Raw genomic sequence first — 22,664 nt, 5'->3', positions numbered from 1 at the left:
CTGGAAAGGCACACCCATGCTCAATTTCGGTTTAAATGGGATTACTCTGGTTTTTTCACAGGTAATTTCCACTGAAAGTCTCTCCCATGCACTACTGCAGCCACAGAGAAATCAATGCATCCCTGTGAATTCCCAGCTATAGAGGAAACCACCCTGCAACCAGAGGAGAGCATTGCCCCACTCCTGCCAGCCCCAGCCCCAAGGCACACCTGGCACAGCCCTTCCCTGCTGCTGGGACCAACCCAGGATTTTTGCTGGAAGCCAGCCCAGGACAGCAACAAAGGGAAGGCGTTGGCCTCTGCCTGGGAAGGGCCAGCACAGCCCCTCTGGTGACTAACCTGGCACTGCCACACCAGGCAGGCTGAGGGCTTACTAGGTGGGAAATTATTTCCACTAGAGTCATTGAACACAGTGTTTCCTACTTCTAGTTTTTCTTTTTATATTACCAAAAGCAAAGTGGAGAACACAAATCAATAAAATGCACCAGAGATGCACAAAAGTCCCCAGAGACCTCAGAGATAAGACACCCCAGAGGTGGGAGATCCCCTGTTAACCCTGTGCCCCTCACCTACCCAAAGAGCTCACAGAGCACACACCAGCGTGCTGCCTCCCTAGGACCAGCCAATCTCTCTTTCACGGATGGTGCCACAAATATTTAGGCCCAAGGTAACAAAACACACCAGGACTACACAAATGCACTTCCAGAGCATTGGTAGGAGGGATCAGGCAGTCCAGGTCCTGTTCCTGTGAACCTTTTCCATGAAGGTCTAACATGACACTTCTGGGAGCCATTTGCCAGGAGCAGTCAATCAGAATTCCTGTACTGCCGAATAGCAAATTTCCACAGATAATGGCTTCCTTCTCATGCCTCACCCCAGGAAACATTCAAGGCCAGGTTGCATGGGGCTCCCAGCAACCTGATCTAGTTGAAGATATCTCTGCTTATTGCAGTGGGATTGCACTAGATGGCCTTTACAAGGTCCCTTGCAAGCCAAATCATTCTGTGATTCTCATTAAATCCTTTTGGTTAAAAAAGTTCTAGTAACTCCACCCTTTCTTGTAAATCCTAAGGGTGGACTTGTGTGCTTTCCTAATCACCAACATATTAATCACTTTTCCAGGAATTTTGCAAGAGGAGACTCTGCAACATAAAGCAGATTTAGTTTACATAAACTGGAGCCAAGAGCATTTTGACATCAGGGTTTGTAGCCTTGACATAACAGAATTAAACTATTAAACTATTAAAAGCATTTAGGGTGCAGAAGAAACGTATTCAGGAAATCCAACCTGACAGGCTACCACATAACAAGGTAAGAGCATTGTTTTGGAATCTTGTAGGGCCCCTGATTCCGGTAAGAAGGCATCCAAGTAAAACAAGAAGAATTATGAGAGTAAAATCAATGTATACCCATCAAAAGTTGAGAACTATTGTCTGCAGTTTCATGTGCAAGTACCCCTATTTCAGCTGGAAAAGAATCATTAAAAAAAGAACTAAAAAAGCCTAATGGGGTAAATGCACTTTTAACCAAACACTCTTATTCCTTTTCATCATACACCATCTTTGAGAGGTGAAATTCCTCCGTGACAGGCCTACTGGATGGTGCTCAGCAATTGAGATTCTGTGGGGAAACAGAAAAAGTTGTTGGGGCCAGAGATGCTGCTGTTGGAACATGCTCTTGTTTCCTACAAAAGAAGCACGCACAAATGGCAAGAGGAAGGAATTAAGCCAGAAAAAGACACTTTTGACCCAGTTGCTCTATTCGACTTGCAATATTACTGCTGAGGAAGTAAACTGCTACAAACTCCTTCATGCATCCCAGCAACTGGGCTTTTAAAGGCATGATTTTAGTGTCTTGTATGGTTCTGTGAGAGTCCCCTTGTAGTCACCTTATATTGGGAAACCTGTGCAGACAAGTTTGCTTGGGGTCAAGCTGTGGAAAAGGTGTAGCCAAACAGTTACTGGGAATGGCATCACTACCAGCACAAGTGCTGTTATGTCTTCAGAGACAGAAGATAAATCACATTTCGGATGACAGGAATGCTGAAAAAAAAGATAAATAAAAAGGCATGTAACAATGGAAGGGTGAGTAGGGAGCTGCCTTATTAGCACTCCACAACTGTGAGAGGAGAGCTTGAGGCTGGGCCCTTCACCAGCCGTCCTGAGGGAATGCATTTATGGTGCTTAAAGGATAATACTCATGGGGGTTACCCAGACAGAAGACCTGGGAAGAAGTGAAGTGCTAAAATGAAAACCTCACATTCCATTCCACTAAGAAATCTGCCTCTGCAGTTGTTCCCCCTGTGCCTCAGACTGAATTTCTGTATTTTTGCCAAGTAGCTTTACCTATATCATATATCTTTGGGTTTAGCCAGACAAAGGGGAAGTAATAAACTGGAGCATATAGAACAAGATAATAAAATGCAGAAGTTTTATACTGCTGTCCCATCAGCCTGAGAAAATATATGAGATCTTGGCTCAAGCAATGATCAAGGAACACATTAAGCAGCATTAATTCCTCTCAAGTGCTTTCTTGAGAAACAACTTCTCTTATCTTAGCCCCAAAGTTACCTCTGCTCCTTGCAAATTTCTGCCTTAATCCCAGCAGAAGGATGGCTATGATTTCAGTAGTAAAAAATTATTTGCAGAGATAACAAACCTATTGAAACTGAAATGACTGATGGAACCACTAATCTCAAAGGGAGGAAATTTACAGAACTTAAATTTCCCATTTTATTCATTTTTATGCATCTCTTCAGCAGTTCAGCCCACATTAGCAGAGACAGTGGGGTCACAAGAGGTTCAAGGCACACTCACACCATTACCTGAGCAAGGCTTTTTGTGCTGTAAAATCTGTTTCCTATCTGGATTACAGAAGGAAACATGATCTGCTTAACCAATGCTTCTAAAACTGGCTGGTTTTATAGGCAGCCCAATAACAGATTTGTCTATCTTTAAAACACTTAATCAAAAAGTTATTTTCACTAAGGGCTAGCCTCTGCCTCTTCAGGTTGAAACGTCTGGGCTATAACATCCTGCAAGGAAGTCTGTTGAAATCACAGCCAAAACGTCAGCCAGATAGGCACAAGAAGGCATGGAGAGTCATGGATGTGATTTGTGTCAGGGGAGTGTTACTCTCACTGTGCCAGAGATAACCTGATAGAAGCTGAGGTACTGCCCTGCCAGTATGAACCAACTGAGAAGCTGCTGCTGGGTCTGACCCCCAGCACACTTTAGCTTCTCATGGCCCAGCACAAGGAGTATGAAAACCCAAAAAGAGCAGGTTGAGGCCTTTTACAATTCAGTGTGCACATACAGCCTGTCCTGAAAACCTCTCCACAAAGAAAGAGCAAGCCCTTCTCAGCCAGGGGCAACCCACCGGCTGTGTTGGTTCACCTCAATTGTTCCCAAAGCTGGTCTACATTTATTGCAAGGAACTGGCTGGCAGGTCAGGGCTTCCAGGGTTGATTCTGCCATCCTGTTAAATCACATTCCTACACAGCCCAGCCAAGGAGATCTATCGTTTTAATACAAAAATCCTAATATTCCAGTTTTCACTCTCTCAGGGTCTGTGTGAAACCAGCAGTAAAAGGGCAGTGGGACATTGTACACACTCAAAAGCCAACTGTATCATCGAGATTTAAAGTTGATATCTATTTAATTTGCCTTTTTTGCTGTACTTGAGAAGCAGTAATAGGACACCCCCCAGGGCAAATTTAATATAGTTTTGGGAACAAAGCATCTGCTTCACATCTCCAAGCAAATGAGTTTGAAGTCTTATACAGAGTGGATTGCATTAACCTTTCTAATTATTTTTCTCCTGAGAAAGCACTTCCAGATTTCTCCTGACAAAACATATTTCACTCCTGAAGTGTATTTACTGCCAATAATTAAAACAAAAATAGAGCTAACATGCACATACACTCTTGTAAAATAGGCAGCCCAACAGCAGAACCATGAATGCTAAAGAGCCTTACAGTTCCATAGAGCCTCAGAGCAGCCTGTAAACACAGCTGATAACAAATTCCATCCAGCACAAAATGTGTGCTAGCTACAGATTAAATGACCAAACCCTGGAAGTTAAGGTCTGACACTAGGAGTGTGTTTAGTCTCCTCATTTTAAAAGTCCTATGTTTGTGTTAAATGCAGAGGCTTGACATGCTCCAGCAGAATGTGTCTGTGCATTCCAGCACGGCAAAGGATCAGTATTTATCACCAAAACAACCCCAGGAACATCCACAGGGTCTTTAAATGACAAACAACAGTACGTTGTGAGCCCTGGGGGGTGTCCCATTACTGCTTCTCAAGTACAGCAAAGAAGGCAAATTAAATAGGTATCAATTTTAAATCTTGACGATACAGCTGGCCTTTAAGTGTGTACAATGCCCCACTGCCCTTTTACTGCGTGCTTGGTTTCACACAGACCTTGAGAGAGGGAAAACTGTGTCCTCCCTTTCTCCCCCTGCCCCAAATTGTGTGATGTTACTCCACAGGGCAGCCAAGACACTGGATGGCATCTCCCTGTGATAAATAGTCACATATATTGGGAACTCAGCACATTCATAAAAATGAAAGGAACCGAAGCACAAGTGCAGTGAATCACCAGTAGCTGGTCCCTTTGAAGGGAAATGGAAATCAGAGATGACAAACTAGAAAGGATCACCTTTCCTCTGCCTCTGTCAATGCCATTCACATACCACTTGCATTCTTAGCTCAAATCTACAAAGGAAAAAATTCTTTTCATAATGGCTGCATTGAGCTGATAAACAATGGAAAATTGCTGATTTGATTCTATTTTAAAAAACCACAGAATTATTTTGGATGAGGCACAATAGCACTAAGTTCTGTTTTAACTTGGTATAATTACAACTGGCCCTTCATATGCTGAACTGACATCAAAGAACAATTTATTTTGAGTAATAGCCCATAATTCACCCTAACATACATAATTAGAAATGAAATGTATTATGTGCTCAGGCTATCAAGAGAGAATGGAAAGTGCAGACTTTTGAATTCATACTGTGTAGGAACTGCTTAGTAATATGACTGGTAAAGATTAATCACCCATCACAGTGCAAAAGATCAGGTAGTATTAAACAACCAAACAAAAATCAAGCTGCTGAGCACAAAGGAAACCCATTATAAACACACTGGAAGTTATACGTGCCAAAGCTAAATTAATTCCTGGTACAACTCAACCATTATGGGAAGAAAAAATAAAGAAAAAATACAAAAAAGGGACTTCTGCTTCTGTTTGTGCAGCATGTGATAGTCCCAAGGACAAGCTGAAGCTCTGCCTAGGTCAGAGATGGCCATCCAGCCCCCCAGGACTGCAGCCCTGGAGCAGGAGCCCCCTTAGCCCCCAGCTGCACATGTGGGATGGCAGGAGCAACAGAACAGACAGACGGCTAGTGCAGGCTGGAACTCACCCCCACCCACGGGGCACCAGCGTGGGAAGGAGCAGGGTGGCCACATCCCAGCACCACTGAGCAGCTGCCCAGCTGCAGGAGCCGCCTGAGAGTCCTGAGGGGTCTCAGCTGAGCCAGTGGCAATTTCTTGGGCTATGGTCATCCTGTGGAGGCTCTCCAGGGGTTCTGGACCTGTCCTGCTGCTGCCTTTCACATGTCATGGCTAACACAGTGACACAACATCTTCATTTCTCCAGTAAAAGCCTCCCACCCACCCACCCACCCTAGGTCTTTCCTTCTCCCAGTATCTGCACATAGCAGTCATAGTCCTTTAGGTAAGCACTAAAGGACACAAGGGCCACACTACAATGTACCAAGCAGGGAACAGAAATAATAAATAATCTGAAAGGAAAATGCTGACATGGAAACCTCTATGCAAACTGGAAGGAGTGGAGTACAAATGTGCAAAAAGCGAAAAGGCTTTCAACTGTTAAATTGCTGCCTTATGAAAAAAACTGCTGCCTGTGAAATACAGTGACTTCTCTGCTTCAAATAAAATAAATGAAGTAGAAATGTCACTATGATAAAACATCTATATCATGTAGCACACGGGGAACAGGCACAACTCATGGTTAATGACTGCCTACCTTCCTAAGTACTTTGTCCCAGTAGCTGCTGCACATTTTCTTGAGCTGGTGTGTCACTGAAGTTTTTGTAACTGATTGATAGTCTAATAATTCTGATTGCATTTAATGGATTTACCACTTACCTTTCAATGGCTGCATTTAAATCTTTTTTATCCTGATCATTTCTCAATGTATTCTGTGATTCTCACTTGCTGACCATCCCTCAGATCAACACTGAAACTGGGCTTCAAGAAGAAAGCAGGAGTACCTTTTTTACCCTGAGACAAAAATGCTGTCTTACACAGGTATTCAGGCAAGGGACTACAGTGAACAGAAAGATTTTCCTTTGGGTTTAAATGTTGTGGGTTTGGGGTTTTTTTATAGGACAGTAGCCACATCAAGGAAATACCATTGTTACAAAAGGCTGAAGCAAACCTGGTCAAAGACCACTTTTCTTAAATTTTGCAGGTAAAGAAAGTTTCTCTGAAATATTTTTTCTCCAGCTGTTTCTCCCCATTTGACTTGACTCTTCTGGACTCTTCCCATTCTCCAGCTCTAAACTTGCTGGTTCCCAGGACTTGTCAACAGCTTAAGCTGAAACAATACCTTTGTGGAGGGCACATGGCTCTGAACATCTCCATTTCTTGCAGTTGGGAAGAGAGAGCTTTTCTGAAGCTTTTGTGGCAGGGCACATGGGATGGAAAGCTCCCAAGAACCAAACACGGCAAGTCACAAAAAGAGAAAAGGAAGATTTAAATTGTTTGTCAGTCCCTAGTAAATATCTCAATGTATTTTGGAGGTAACCAGCAGCTGCTCTGGATTACTGAGCTTTCTGTAGCACTCGAAGTACCATCAAAGAAGCTGCCAAAGCTGCCTGTGCTGAGTGTAGGGACCACACTTCTGGGCCTTTTGTTTTGGTTGATTTTAAAAAGTTGGCTTCTGAAGTTACCTCTGCTCTTCCTCTTTATTCAAATGCATTTGACCAAACAAATATCAGCAGGCCATAATCTAATTCTGTGGAAGACAGATAGCAAGAGCCAGCTGCATCAGTTTTGGCCAGCTGGGAAAGTCTCCAACAGCCAGGGTGACTTCCCTGCACTTTGCTCCTCCTTCTTCACATGAGTTTCTGTGTACTTTAACAGGACTGCAGGGTTGTATTTATGTATATGTGTATATATATACATTATTCTTATATACAGTTTAAAAATAATCATATACATGTGTGTAGAGGTATAACCTGTCATATAATCATAGTTTATACAGTAATATATAGTATAGGTTATATAGCAATCATGGTTAACCCTAATAAATGTTAAAATGTTAGTGTTAATAAATGTTAAAAATGATCCACTGGTTGTACATAAACATAATATCAACGCCACACATGCAAGAGGCTCCTTTACCCACCACTGTTCATGAAACTGCTATTTATAGAGAACATGTTTGTTTGTGTGCTCATGATAAAGATTGAGTAATGAATTCCTCAGGGTTATTTCAGGTTCACACACAGACAAAAATTTAAAGTGCTTACACAGCTGCACCTGGACTTCTTCCCTTCTATTTGGCAGCAGGGAGTTATCCTGGGCTCTGAAATAGCTTGTCTTGTTTAACATTAAAGTTAAGCAATGTAAACAGCTTACGGTATCCCATAGTTAGCCATAATGCTAAGATACAGCACTGAGGAACCCTCACTCTCCTTATTTGCAAGGACAATTAAGCAATTGTAGACAGGATATACAGGGCCATTGTTTGCCTGGTTTTCAGGTCACTGGAGTCCCACAGAAATAAGGAAGACTGACCATTGCCAGATCCATTCCAACAGGTTGAGGAAATCTCTAAGTCTCCAGTACCCAAATCATGACTGACCAGCTTCAATTTCCATGGACATCTCCCAGCCTGCAGCTGCTGCAGTGGTGGATTGGCAAAGGGAAGGCAAGCAATGGGGCAAACCCCGCCACCTAACATCTCTGGGGACATGGGGGACCACAGACATACTGTCAGCTGATAATGAGAAAGAGCATTAGGCTGATCTAATGCTCCTTAGCAGACAGTGTCCAGTTCACTCCTGGCATTGTTTGAATCACCACGGAGAAACTGGTGTTTCAGGCTGCTCTTCCATCTCTGCTGGTTTTACCTGCCCAACATCGTAATTTCACAGCTAAAACAACACTTCTGGGCTCACAGACACTTCACCCAGACACTCACTGCAGCTCACAGCCAGCAAAAGCCACTGCTTCTTATAAACGTCAAGATTCTGGACTATCGATTTTTACCAGTGTCACACAGAAGTGCTGACGTGTCCTTGCACTGTTAATGATCCCAGCTGCAATGGAGCTGACCTTGTGGACAGCTGCAGGCAGGGGACAAATGGCTGCCTCTTAAGGGCAAGGGCTGAGATTTAGGAAAGGGCTCATGCCGAGAGCTGCAGGTGAAGGTAGGCACTTTTCAGGAAAGACAGAAAATAAAGCCCACCCTTCTGAGACACCTGGCATCCCCAGATATCCTGTGTTCCAGCGACAGACCTGCCTTTCCTAGACATAATCCCATAGTGCCACATTCAGGCTGCCCCAGGAGAGGGGACAAGCAGGGGGCTGAGGGCAACCCCCCATCCAACAGACCTCTGCAAGGGGCTCAGCCACACTGGGTACATCGAGGGGTGAGCCAGGACCAGGGGGTGCAACAGGAGCAAAACAAGGCCAGGCAGGGCTCCCTTATAAAGTAGCCAGGACAGATGCCCTGGGCTGAGCTGAAACAGGGTGCTGGACCTTGGTTAAGGTGGGGAGGCTCCAAGGCAGGCTGGGCAAGGCAGTGAGGGCTTGTTTCTTCATATTCAATATTCTTCATATTGTACCAACTCCTGCTTTACTTTGTATTTAAACTATAAATGCATTTGGGCACATCAAACCCAACATCATTCCCCTGTTTGTAACTGGGTCTGGTAACAGAAGGAACAAATGTTCTTTTCTCTTAAGTGAACCCTGCTTTAGAAACAAAGTTTTTTTTCTCACAAACCTAGCAGAAACATTCATTTTAAGGTTTCTCTTCCTGAATTCCATGCAGCCCTTATTCTGGTAACTCCATGATGCCTCAGAAGCCAGACGAGATTTGATAGCACCTCGATACACAGCAAACCTCTAAATGTGATTAGGTGAGAGTATCTTGAAATGTCTTTGGGAGCTGATATCATCTCCTCCTCAACAACCATTCACTAACCAACGACTTGCCCGCATTGTTTAGAAGTATTTCAAACAGCACTGAGCTTAACGTTGTAAAGAATTCCAGTTGGTAATTCCCCTCTCTTGTGAAAAACGAACATTTTTCTCTATCTTTTATCAGTATTTGCAGCTTGCCTTATCATGTATTTGAAGAAGTCTGTGATGTGTTGGGGAAACTCCCACAGGCCTAAAAGATTTCAGGCAGAATCCCACTCTCTAATTCTCCCTTATCACAGAACAATACCCAAGACATGAACAGCCTGAACCAAGTGCATTGACTGGTGATTCCTGGCAAGAAGGAGCAAGCTTCTCCCTTCCAGGAACAGAGCAGGAATATAAACTATTAGCTTTCAGACCACAAACCCATCAAATTAATCATCTGTGAACATCAATAACAGCTATATATACATGTATATAACATATATGGAAAACAACCACCAACCTGGAATGAACACTGACACTGTTGTCTACATCAAGGAGCAACATTTCATGTTTTGCTTAAGTGGTCACCAGGCTCCTTCTTTTTGGTTGAAATATATATTAAATACCTTAAATCAGAATCAGAAATTAGCAATACAACAAATGCTTAGTATCCATTTCAAGAAAAACATGAGAAAAACACACCACATGATAAGAGAAGACACAGCACTCTCATAATTTATTTTTCTGGAAGAAAAGCATATGGTGTGTGCCTCTCTCTTTAGCAGTGTACTTGCAGGCTAGCAGTCACATTCTGCTCCTCTTTTCCCTTTCAAATTCTCCCTTCCCAGAGGCACATGTTATTCTATACAATCATAGTTGTCAGGGTAATGTCCAAAACCCATGGATTAATAAAAGTGTGAAATTACCTTAGTCATTTGACACTACACAACAATTTAGGTGGACAGAAATACTATCCTATCAACTCAACACTGAGCTGAGTTATCCTTCTGCTGGTACAACCAGTTACTTGTTATCCCAGAAAAACAGCTCCCATCGGGATCTATATCCAGCATCTTGCCCACAAGCTGGTGATTATAACTGGAGAAAGCTGCAAGGGAAAAGCAGTAGCCGTCCAGTTCCTCAAACATCATGTCCCAAAGCTCACTTTCATTTCTTCAATCACCAGCCAGCTTTTCAAAGCTTTTTTTTAATGTAACCTGCCAGGAGCACAGCCTGAGGCTGTGCAGTATCTGAGCAAGAAAGCTGAGACGTGCATGCAAACAACCTCAAGAAAGAGAAGAGGCTTTGGGGATTGTGCATGTTTTCTCAGGAGAAATCTGTTGTTATCAGCTTTGAAGACAAAGTTTGTTTATCAACTGTCTAAGCAGGCTGTTTGATGTTAACAGATAGGGTTAGAGATACTTTTGAAAGGCACCTGGGCTGTGGTGTATCTGCTCCTGCCAAATACAGATACCTCATTTCTGCAATTTCTGTCAGCTGTTAAATCCCATGGTCAGCACTGTGCAGAGGGCAAATCAGCCAGCTGTTTCCTTCAAGCTTTTATAGCTCTGAATCTTGATTTCTGTGGGGACAAGGGCACACGTGTGCCAGTGCCCCTGGTCCAGCAAAGCATCTGAACTGAGAGGGGCTATCACTGCCCATGCTTTATGATATTTGAAATACAAGGCAGTCCTGGCACCTGTGCCCACAGCATATCTGACAGCCTGAACACCCAATTCTGAATTTTATCTCAAATCTTTTTTAGGGAAGTTCCCTTCTCAGAAGTTATTTACTTTTTCAAGGCTTCCTACCATGTTCTTCTCCTTACATTGCTATTTATTTACTAAACCACAAACTTGCATGTACTTGAAAGACATATTTGCTAACAGACCTCACAATGCATTGTCTGATTGAAAGTAAGATTTCCCATAATGTACTCAGAGGAAAACTGTTTCCATGTCAGGAGAAGACAGTAGCAGGCTGTTGGCACTTTCATGTGAAGTAACAAAATGTGCATCCATGACTTCTCCATGTTCAAATAAACACTGTGGTGAACACAGTGACATGAGGCATCTGCCAAGTCCACAATCCATTTCATATGCTAGAAGCTTTTTAGTCTATCTTACCTGAATGAGAAAACAGAGAACTCCGCCTTCTGAAAAGCTGTAGCACTGACTGCTACTGAAAGAGCTAATGTCAAAATAGTATTTTAAGACGTTTTCTTTCTCCATTACAGTGGGTGGAAAACTAGTCCTTGAAAGTACAGAGATACTACTACTTTCCCTAATGCCTGAAAATAACAGGAAAGGATGAAAAAGACTGGAAATTAACTATTTCCACCTGACACTAGTGTTGAATGCTCTTTTAAGGCAGAAAAGCAACATACTGAGAAGTGAATCAAAAACCTGGATGAAAAAGGCAGACTTCAATGTTGTGAAGCACTCACGTCTGGGAATTCCACACATGCGAGGTGTTCAGGTTTCTTTGGCCTTCAGGAAGGTCAGAAGTTAAAGCCAGGAGAAAACTCACAGTGGGACAGCTGTATGTTACGAGTGCATCCCCTTTCCTAAGATATTTTGCTTTTAACAGCAGCTGAGTTCCTTGCATAACATCTCCCATCCACTGCCAAGCCGCTGAAACACAGATATCAATTTTTAGCCACATAAAAGGCTTCAATCATTGATCCAGAAAATCAGCTTAGTCTCCCGTGGCTTTTGCAAGAAGTCAATTATGCAGATGTGGAGCACATATTACACACTGGCAGAGAAAGCCAAACTCCGCAGAAGCACTGTAAATATATTTACTTAGCTAATACCCCAAAGCTTTCCCGGCTCGAAGGCTACGAATAGCACCAAAATTCAGCATCTCAAGCTCTTGTATTGCCACCTCGCGGCTGATGCACGTATCACTTGGCTTTACCGGGAGGAGAGCGCGTCAGGAATTCCTTGTATTGCATAACAAGGGAATAAATGCTGGCATAAATAGAAGCAGAGTTTTAAACTGAGTTACATTTAGTAATGATACTTTGCAATGGAATGAGGATCTTCTCTGAAGGAAGAATATGAATCAAATACTAGGTGAAAACTCAGGCATGAAGTGAAAACTTAAGCAAACCCCTCACCCACGATGTGTCAGCTCTGTAGTTATTCCTCAGCCTGGCACTCTTACTGATGGGACACAAAAGACAACGGTGTCACTAATAAGTTACTTCAAAGTTATTCCAGTTGAGTAATCCAGCTGGGAAACTCTTATAATTGTTTCCAAAGCCTCTGGGTGATTTGCTATTCAATTGACATAGAGTTGTGGCTTACAGAAAATATTACCTTTCTTTGAGAATTAGATCTCACAATACTGTAAGGGTTGAATTTGATTATGTCCACATCTACTTGAGAATAAGGAAGGGCAAAGGAGCCACAGGCCCAGTGAAGAACAGGAAAATACAAGTGGAGGGGTGCCTACCACTGTAAGTGACATCAACTACTGCCCAGAGAACTGTGTGGGTGCTCACCAGGCTCCACCCAGGCCTTTCATACCAGCATTTTATATTTACTTTAATTTCACATAGCAGTCCCCTGAACTCTCCAAGTAATTTCCTTCCAACCACCAGGAAGTTTATATACCTGCACTGGCAAGCAGAGGGACCTCCAGCTTTCACATTTGCTTTTATATTCTGAAAGGAGAATGGTTTTTTCCTTTCCATCAGCATCATCCAGAATAGTAAGTCAGACAGCCAGGATAAAGGATTCATCCTTAACAACTGAATTAGAAAAAAGAAACATTCTTATTCTCATTATTATCTCTTGTTAGTTCTTGTTCTAATCTGTGTTATTTATCCAAGCATATTGCCATGAAAATAATGATCCTTTCATGACTATTCTATTTATCGTAATGGAAGCTAAGCCTTTACTATCAGTTCTGAACTTTTTGTGTGCAAATGCTTTCAAAATGCCTGCAAAAATCATTTGCTTACAAGGCTAAGATAAATGGCTTTATGATTTATAGGAAGACAATCACACACACAGATTGATGATTTATAATGGAAAGACTAAGCACCTTAATCTCTAACTGCGTCCACATTTCTTCTACTTAGGCTTAGCCTGTCTTCTAATACGATTTAGTCCCAAACACTTCCTACTTTCCCTGGTTACATTACTGGTATCCCATTATACAGCCCAGAGAGATTCCCCTTGGCTTTGCCTTAATCTTTTAAGTGAATGGTTCTCAGAACAAATAATGTGACCATTACAGTATGGCAGGGTAGCAAAACAGTCACAAAAGTTTTCTCGGTTATGCCACAAGAAAATATATTTATTGAGTGACTGACACCAACCCACAAGCTTTGGGGAAAAGATACTATGTGCCTACACACCTTGTGTGGATTATTTAAATTTTATGGGAGATGCACAACTTTCTTCCCAAGACTTTTACCTTAGTTGAAAATTAAGTCTGTGCATGACTGTCTATGGAGAATGGAGAGATTTTGGACTTAGGATAGTGTCATATCTAAAAAAGCTGTGTAAAAAGAATAATTGCCAAAACTAACAAGCCACAAAAAATAGCATTCTCACAATAGTATTTTAAAAATAAAGAGGATTTTCCTAGTTGATTCTGGGTTTGGGGTTGTCTTAGATAATCCCAGTATCGAAACTGAGTTTGATGGAGTCTAAAGTCAAGGACAAAAGCAGCTGTCAGCACCATAGTCTGCAAACCCCTGGGTCACTGTAAAATCAGCAAAATGATTTAGCATGGAAAAATACGAAAGCATATTCCATATTAATTGGTCTGGTGTTTGAAGGATGGACATTAAGTCTAAAAAAAGATTAATAAAGCAAAAAGACCAATTAAAAACAACTATGCACCTATCAGAGGACTTATAAAGAGGTCCATGAAAAAGAAACAAAATTAAACAACAAATTACAGCTGAGAAAGAGAGGAGAAGAAAGGAACACACAAGCACCAAACACCCCTGGGTGGAGAGAGATGAGGAAACAGGGAACTAGTTACTTTTCAGCTGAAAAAGATGACAAGATAAAAAAAAATAGATATACTGAAAAACAAGAAGATCAAATGAAATAAAATAAATGTGAAGGAGGATGACAAACCACATCAAAGGAAAAGGAAAACTACTCATTTAAATGCTCTGACTAATCCAAGAGATAAAAGCTGCAGCAGGATTAAGGACTGCAGAAAATAACCATTGCCCTCTTGCCTACAGACACTACAGAGTTAGGCATGACTACCCCTTAGATGTATACTGAAAGCAAATGCTTTTCCCACCCTTAGGCCTCATGAAGAACCAAAACCCTTAGAGTACAGCAATAATAAGAAAAGAGGTGTATTGGTATGAGGTGTGCTTCTGGAAGGGAGTGGGCACAGAGCATCTGCCATCACAAGGTGATTGTCCCAGCACCAGGGAATTTACTGGAGAGGGGCTGGGGGAGTTGGATTCTAAAGCCACAGTTGATGTTGTGGAGCTTTATGCTGGTTCACCATCCCAGCAGCCATAGACTATTCCTGTGAAATGAAACCAGAAGTACAGGAGACATGAATTAAGAACAAGATGGCAAAAATTAGCTCTGTAACAGAGTTAACTGGTTCATTGCAAAGTGAAGGATGCTAACACAACACAGCATCTCAGAGATTTCAAAGAAGTGAACTGGTCCTTCCCCACTTCCATTGCACTTCTCTGGACATGCTCCAGCACCTCAATGTCTTTCTTGTAGTGAGGGACCCAAAACTGGACACAGGATTTGAGGTGTGGCATCACCAGTGTCAACTATAGGGGGACAGTCCCTGCCCTGGTCCTGCTGGCCACACTATTGCTGACACAGGCCAGGATGCCATTGGCCTTCTTGGCTACCTGGGCACAGCTGGCTCGTGTTCAGCCATCCTCAACCAGCAGCCTGAGGCTGATTTTCCCTGGGCAGCTTTCCAGTCACTCTTCTCCCAGCCTGTAGCATTGCATGGGGTTGCTGAGAGCCAACAAAAGACAAGCAAGGAATTATCTGAAGTCAGTGGCCCCCGCCAGCACAAAGGAATCTAATCATCTTCTCCAACTAGGCATTTACCTGAACCTACAGCAAGTAAGAACTTCCCAGTCATTGTTTTTGCTAGCACTTAATGTGCTAGAGAATGAGAATTTCAGCTGAGTGTGAAAGTGGTGCATGGAGAACATTACCAGGCCCTTTACAAGATAAAGGCTATTTTTTGGGTTCTCATGTGTCAGAACTAGTTACTCTCTTCTTATCAGTATTATCTGGATAGTTAATAATCTGAACTTTTCTAATTCTGCAGAGTATTTCCATTTATTCATCTTCCCATTGTATTATCACCTCTACATATTACCTCTGAGACAGAATGGCAAGGATTTTAACAGTGTCTATAAAGTGCTTGCCATCATCTCAAAGGTTTTTAGCCCCATGCTCTGACCAACTGAGCCCTTTTCCAGTCAGTGGGAACTTCACCAGACTGCCACAGCTCCTCAAACATGATGGACAGTGGCTTCATCCACCAGTTCCCTCAGGTCCTGTGCACGCACCCCATCATGTCCTATGGATTTGTGCACCTTCGGGTTCCTTAGACAGGCTCAAACCTCATCTTCTCCTAGAGCAGGTGTTAAACTCTCCCCATCCTTGCCTTTCCTTCTGCAACAGTGGTGGGGTGCTCAGAACACTTGCCAGTGAACACGGGCAAAAAAATCATTGCATACCTTAGCATTCTCCATATCCCAGTTGTTCCATTCCCTGCCGGGGGGGTGCATGTTTTCTCAGTCTTGGTTTTTCCTACAGCTGCACACCTCTATCTATAGTATATATATATATATATATATATAGCTATGTAAGACAGCTAAAACTTTCTAGTAATATAGCTAATACATTCTAGTAATAAATCTAATACATTCTGGTAACATAGCTAATTCGAGAGTCTGTAAATTCTAAAGCCCCGGTGTGGCTAACTCAAGCACGTGGCTCCCGCTCTGCCAGGCGCCTTACTACCAGCTGGGGGGCTGATTTCCAACGCCTGACAGCGCTTAAAACCCCGGTATTTCGGTTTGGGGGAAAAAGCAACAGAGGAGGAGCCAACACACGCCGTTTCTGTCGCATCTTTAATGTCGCGGAGGAGATCCACCACCCAGCCTAAAGCACGACAACATTCCCGCAGTTCAAGCCGTTCCCGATGCCCCAGAAGCCCCCCAGCTCCCCCCAGGCAGATCCCGCCGTGCCCCGCCCGCCGGCTCCGGTGCGGGGGCGGCTCCCGGCGCACCAGCCCCGCCCCGCCCCGCCCCGCCCGGCGGCTCCCGGCGTGCCCCGCGCGCGATGGCGGCGCCCGCGCTGTGCCGGCGCTGCGGGCGGCCGGCGGGCTGTGGGGCCTGTACCGGGCCCCGCTGCTGCCGCCGCCGCCCCGCCGCCGGGCCCACGAGCAGGCGCGGCGGGCGCGGGGCGCCGCGGGGCTGCTGGCGGCGCAGTGCGAGCGCGGGCTGTTCCAGGAGGTGTTCCCGGCGCAGAGCGCGGAGGAGCAGCTGCCGGCGCTGCTGGAGCCGGGCCGGCCGCCGCTGGCCGCCTACTGCGGGTTTGACCCCACGGCGGACTCGCTGCACGTGGGGCACCTGCTGCCCGTCATGGCGCTGCTGCACTTCCAGCGCGCGGGCCACGACGTCATCGCCGTGGTGGGCGGGGCCACGGCGCGGCTCGGGGACCCCAGCGGGCAGGAGCGCGCGCGGGAGCCGCTGCCGGCGGGGCGGGTGCGCGCGCACGCGCGGGCCTTGCGCGCGGGGCTGGAGCGGCTGTTCGGGAACCACCGGGAGCTGTTCTGGGAGCCGGCGGCCGGGCGGCTCGGCCGGGCCGCGCTGCTGGACAACGCGCGATGGCTCGGCCGGGAGCCGCTGCTCCGCTTCCTCGGCGGCGCCGGCGGGCGCCTCCGCATGGGCACGCTGCTGAGCCGGCAGAGCTGCCAGGCGCGGCTGCGCAGCGCCGATGGCATGAGCCTGGCCGAATTCCTGTATCCAGCGCTGCAGGCCTACGACTTTCTGCACCTCCACCAGCACCACGGCTGCCGCATCCAGCTGGGGGGCCACGACCAGATGGGGAACATCATGTCCGGCTACGAGCTCGTCACCAAGTACGGCGGGAGCGCGGGGCGGGAGGTGATGCGCAGGGTCTGGGCATCGGGCAGCCTGTGTCAGCAGTAGTGTGGCCAGCAGGACCTGGATGCGACTGTCCCCGTGTAGTGGGCACTGGTGAGGCCGCACCTCGAGTGCTGTGTCCAGTTCTGGGTCCCTCAGTTCAGGACGGGCAGTGAGGTGCTGGAGCAAGTCCAGAGAAGGGCAGCGATGGAATGGACTGCCCAGGGAGGTGATGGAGTCACCGTCCCTGATGGTTTGTAAGGAAGGACTGCCCATGGCACTTAGTGCCATCCTCTAGATAACATGGTGCTGTTCGGTCACAGGTTGGACTCGATGAAGCCTTGTCCAACCTCTCCCGATTCTGTGATTCCATGACGGGTTGCTGTGCGACTTGGTGCTGACAGCCCTTAAAGCACCAGGGGCAGAAGTCAGCCCTCAAGAGATTTGGCTATACACAAAACTGTGATTTGAGAGTAGTTAATTGGCTTGATTATGAGCTTGGTACATACGTACCTCTTGACCAGGTTTATATGAATTTTTAAGAAGAAGGATAGGTTCTTTTATTAGTGAATCCAAGAACCAAAATCAAATACTCTGAAGTGTGGAACAAAATCGAGACAAGCTTTGGCAGCTCTGCCAGCACACACATCCTGGTGTAATCACACCAAAGTAAAGGCAGTTGTGGTACATTGGTAAAGATTGCTCCATTTCGTAGAAATAAAATGAAGAATGGTGAAGATGTGCTTTTTGCTTAGCCGCCAAATTTAGTGTGAGTCTTAGAAAATTTGCAGAAGTACAAATCGGGGAGCATGTACTTCTTCAGTACTTGCTTCAGCCTTACGAGACACAGAATTGGCGTAGAGGAAAAGCCTTACAAGTGTCCAAGCCACACAAGCAGCTTTGATCAGCACTCAGGACAGAAGGTCCATGACAATGAATTTGCTAATGCTGTTGCTCATGGAGCTACTTAGAATATGTATATGTCTTTGATACAGACAAAAGAACTTAAAAACTTAAGGTTTTGGTTTTTTTCCTAAATCCCTTTTCACAGAACAGTGTTCTGGCATCTTTATACCAAGGACAGAATCTTGTGAAATTCTTGTATGTTAGTCAGGTTTACCAAGATAGAATTTTTTTTTTAACATGAAGTGACTCTTCTTTTTTAGGATGACAGGAACAGATGTGTTTGGAATTACTGTACCTCTTATTACCAGTACTACCGGCGATAAACTGGGAAAGACTGCTGGAAATGCAGTTTGGCTGAACAGAGATAAGACTTCTCCCTTTGAGCTGTATCAGTTTTTTGTCAGACAACAAGATAACGTAGTTGAAAAGTAAGTTTTCCTCCATCTTGCTTTTTGTCATTGTTTATAAAACCTGATCCTAACTGTTCACTGTAACTGTTTCATTTGGGTGTGTGCAACACAGGCTCCGTTTAGAAGTGTATGTTAATTATAACTGTACATTCATGACATAAACAGGCATGACTGGTTCTTAAGTATACAGTATAGTGGAACCTGTCTCCATATGCTGAAATATATATCAGAAAATTAGAAGGTGGTTAACAAAGGAGTGACGCATAGTGCATTTTATTCTGCCAGGTGACTCTCTTACATGGCATATTAGTTTCAGTACTGTAACATCACAGGTTTTTCAGTACACTGCACTACATTGATTGTAATAAGTTGCTCTGTGTTATTTTCTAAATCTGTTTTACTTTAAATTTCAATAGCACTGTTAAATCTGAGCTACTTCCCTTTCATATTGTGACCTGTCTCATAATTTACCTCTCTCAAAGGTTTATGCTCTGATACTTCATATTCATGTTCTGATCCCCAACACCTTTCAGACTGAAAAGAAGGGTATGTGGGTACTTAATACTAAAATATTTCAGGCATTCAGGCTTTTTACCAGTAAAGGTACCTTTAATACACTGCACAGGACTGAAAGCTCATTAAAATTGACTTTGTTTTAAAGAGTAGGCTTAGGTATGCATCTTTAAATTCTTGATTATCCTAAATAATCTTCCTGCTGAGATACTTGCCAATACTTAGTATGCTTCATTCCCATGATCACCACGGACCGGCAGTGGTATTTTGCATTAGCAGATTGTGGATCTGCTAAGATAAATACAAAACCTTTTTAGCTGACACACTATTCCAATAAATCCTGTAAAAGTTTCAAAACAAAACTTAAGTGTTGATTGAAATACAAGCTTCATAAAAGCATCTGACCCTATCTTATGCCTGAACACTTGGCCCTAGACAGAAGATCAAGTAAAATCTGAGTTTTAAGGATTTGATTGAAAGGACAGAGTATCTGTAAAACGTATTTCTTAAATTGACTAAGAATCATTTTAGTGCAGTTACTGAATGGCAAAGACAGGAAATCTGCAATGATGGCTATACAGACAAAATATTTTATCCCTGCTCATAGATACCTGAAACTATTCACCTTCCTTCCTCTTGAGGAGATTGCCCACATCATGGAAATGCATGCTAAAGAACCTGAAAAATGGGGCCCTCAGAAACGACTGGCTGCAGAAGTAACCAAGCTTGTCCATGGTAGAGAGGGGCTGGAATCTGCTAAGAGGTGAAGTTTAATTTATGGAGCAGTTTTGTTTCAGATTTAGTCTATAATAACTATCCATAGCTTTTCAGGGATTATTTTAATCTGTTGCTTAGGTGTTAAAAGAGAAAAAGTAATATCCTGTAGACTTAAAAATACACTGACAATATCAAAAAAGCTTGCAGGGCAGTGGGGTACAATAAAATTGGGGGTGAATTTAAGTATTTCTGGTAGTTTGTGGATTCTCAAAAGAAACTGGGGAGGGGAATCTGATGAGTTGAGTAGCACTTAGTGTGAATAGCTCTGTGTTTTGAATGATCTTTGTTCTCACAGGTGCACTAAGGCCCTTTATTACAGCAGTGTGGAAGCACTGGAAGATATGTCTGACCAAGAGTTACAGGAACTTTTCAGACAAGCTACTTCTGCTGAATTGATGCTTGAACCTGGGATGACTGTTCTTGACTTGTGCCGCAAAGCAAATGCCATTCCAGATGGACCTAGTGGGTAAGTTCTCACCTGTGCTCTCAATAATAAAATATAAATAGTAAACATTCAAAACAGATTTACACTTCTCAGAAAGAACTGGAGTAGTAGAGGCTAAGGTTAATTTCAGTCACTGTTGACCTAGACAGAAAGTGAAGCGCAGGAGACTTAAAATCTATGCAATTACGGATCCAACAGCAAAACAAAACCCCTCAGTGAACTTCCAATTCTTAATAACAATAAATAGCTTTCTCTTGCAATTAACAGGGTTTTTTTGTTTTGTTTTTAAGGTACCAGAAAATTACAGATGGAGGAGTTTCAATAAATGGGCATCGTGTAACTAATCCTGAGATTGTTCTTATTCTCGGACAGCATATTCTGAAGAATGGAGTATCATTACTTAGGGTTGGAAAGAAAAATTACTACATTATAAAATGGCTGCAGTTGTGACAACAGAGTATCTCCCTAAAATTACAGGTCATTTTAACTCTGCTGCTTGAAGATGTACTTGAAGATGTTTCTGTACTGTGCATTACTACAAAGCTCACAGACTGCCCAATGCTTCCTTTTCAAAATGCACCAGAGTTCAAATAAAGGAGCTGAGTTATACCACTGAAGAAATTGTAGATACTCTGCCTTATTCAAAGCACCTTTCATAAGGATCTGCACAAGAAGAAAATGAAAAGATTCATTTTAAAGTCCAACAACGGAGATGTGCCCCTCCTTTAAAAGCCTTCTGTGTTGTAGGAGAACAGTGGACAGTTATGCTACAGGAAAACCCACAGCAAAACAAGCCAAAGCAAACTCAAACCCTGTCCTTCTTGCAGCCAACGTGTGCTCACCTACCTGAGAAATATTGCTGGGATCAAAGACAACCAACCTATGGTCATGTTTCTCTCAACAGGTTTGCTGTGAAGGAAGCTGCAGACAATTCCTAATAAAGGACTAAATGATTAAGCACTAATGTAAGTTGCTTCTTCATTATGTATGGGGAGAAAAATTGCACTTAAATTTTCCAGCCTTCATGTGGGAATACACAGCAAATTCACTTACTGCAATCTGAAAGTACAGAGCCTTTCAAAGCTTTAATCAATCTAATGAATCCCTTCTACACCTTCTGTGGGCGTAGTATGACTTAAAAAGTGAGTGACACTTGTTCCACTTCTTTGGTCCTGTGAATGACCAGGATGCATCCATGCTATCCAGCATCTTTGTTGAAGGAATATCCTGGTATTAGTTCTGTAGGCTCTGCAGTCAGCTGGAAGATAGTACATTATACCAGAAGATTTGGAGCATGTACATAAAAGGGTTTTTTTAACGTTAGCAGCCCAGGAGTTGTGGGTGAATAGCACCACAAGGATCTCTGGACCAGGAAAGATGTGAGGGAAGCTGCAGTGCTCCGCAGTGTTGCTTTCAAGGATCAGGCCTCATGCTTAGGCCATGCAGAATCATTTCCTGGCTATGAAACTGAAATACGGTACTTTCAGAAGCTCAGCATGTTCTTAGTGTTAATAGAGTTATTAGTGTTAATTTCAGTTTCCAGATCCTAATTATCTGTCTCATAATGACCTTTCTAGCCTAGCCTCTATTACATAAAAATGAAAAGTAGTTGAGTCATTTCTACCTCAAAAAAAGCACATGGAGGAAAAGGGGGAAGGGAAGGGAAGGGAAGGGAAGGGAAGGGAAGGGAAGGGAAGGGAAGGGAAGGGAAGGGAAGGGAAGGGAAGGGAAGGGAAGGGAAGGGAAGGGAAGGGAAGGGAAGGGAAGGGAAGGGAAGGGAAAGTTAAGTTCATCCACCTAACACAGCCACCTTGTTCCTTAAATGACAGAAGCATTGAAGCAAATCAAACATGCACCTGGGACCAAAATATACCAGGTTCATACCCATGTTCACCTCCAGAGAAATACAGCAGAGCACATTTGAGAGGTTCTTTCTGGTTGAAGGAAAAACTCCAGGAAGTACTGTTTCATGTCTAATCTTTTTCCTGCCTGTTTCCTGTCATCTCCAAATGATGCAGGTGCACGTATATCCACTTCGAATAAATTAGTAAAATTTTTTTTTTTTTTAGAAATAAATAAAAAAGGAATAAAGTTCTTAGCATGCAAGGTTTCTAGTAAGATTCATAAACCCCAAGAAATTTAGTCCATGCTTGCCTTTGAACAAGTCCTAGCAATCCAAACCCTTCCCTGACTCTTACCAGAGAAACAGCTGGATACAACCACTACTTGCCATGACCATACAGGGCCATCACAACTGAGCATTTGAACCTGGGCGAAGGATCAAGGATGACTGGGAAAACCAACTATTCTTTCTTAGCCTGG

General features: G+C 43.7%; 1 protein-coding gene across 1 annotated transcript; it reads left to right on the top strand.

Annotated features, from left to right (window-relative positions):
• Nucleotides 1–8,444: 8,444 nt before the first annotated feature.
• Nucleotides 8,445–21,306, top strand: YARS2 (tyrosyl-tRNA synthetase 2). Its single transcript, XM_039571090.1, is given in 7 exon segments — nt 8,445–8,466; nt 16,292–16,513; nt 16,516–17,287; nt 18,458–18,625; nt 19,728–19,883; nt 20,193–20,363; nt 20,633–21,306. Coding segments are annotated over 7 exon segments (1,671 nt in total). The 3' UTR covers nt 20,793–21,306.
• Nucleotides 21,307–22,664: the final 1,358 nt, after the last annotated feature.

Source organism: Corvus cornix, chromosome 1A (assembly GCF_000738735.6).
Source record: "Corvus cornix cornix isolate S_Up_H32 chromosome 1A, ASM73873v5, whole genome shotgun sequence".
Taxonomy (NCBI): domain Eukaryota; kingdom Metazoa; phylum Chordata; class Aves; order Passeriformes; family Corvidae; genus Corvus; species Corvus cornix.
This window is presented reverse-complemented; position numbering and strand designations above follow the sequence as displayed.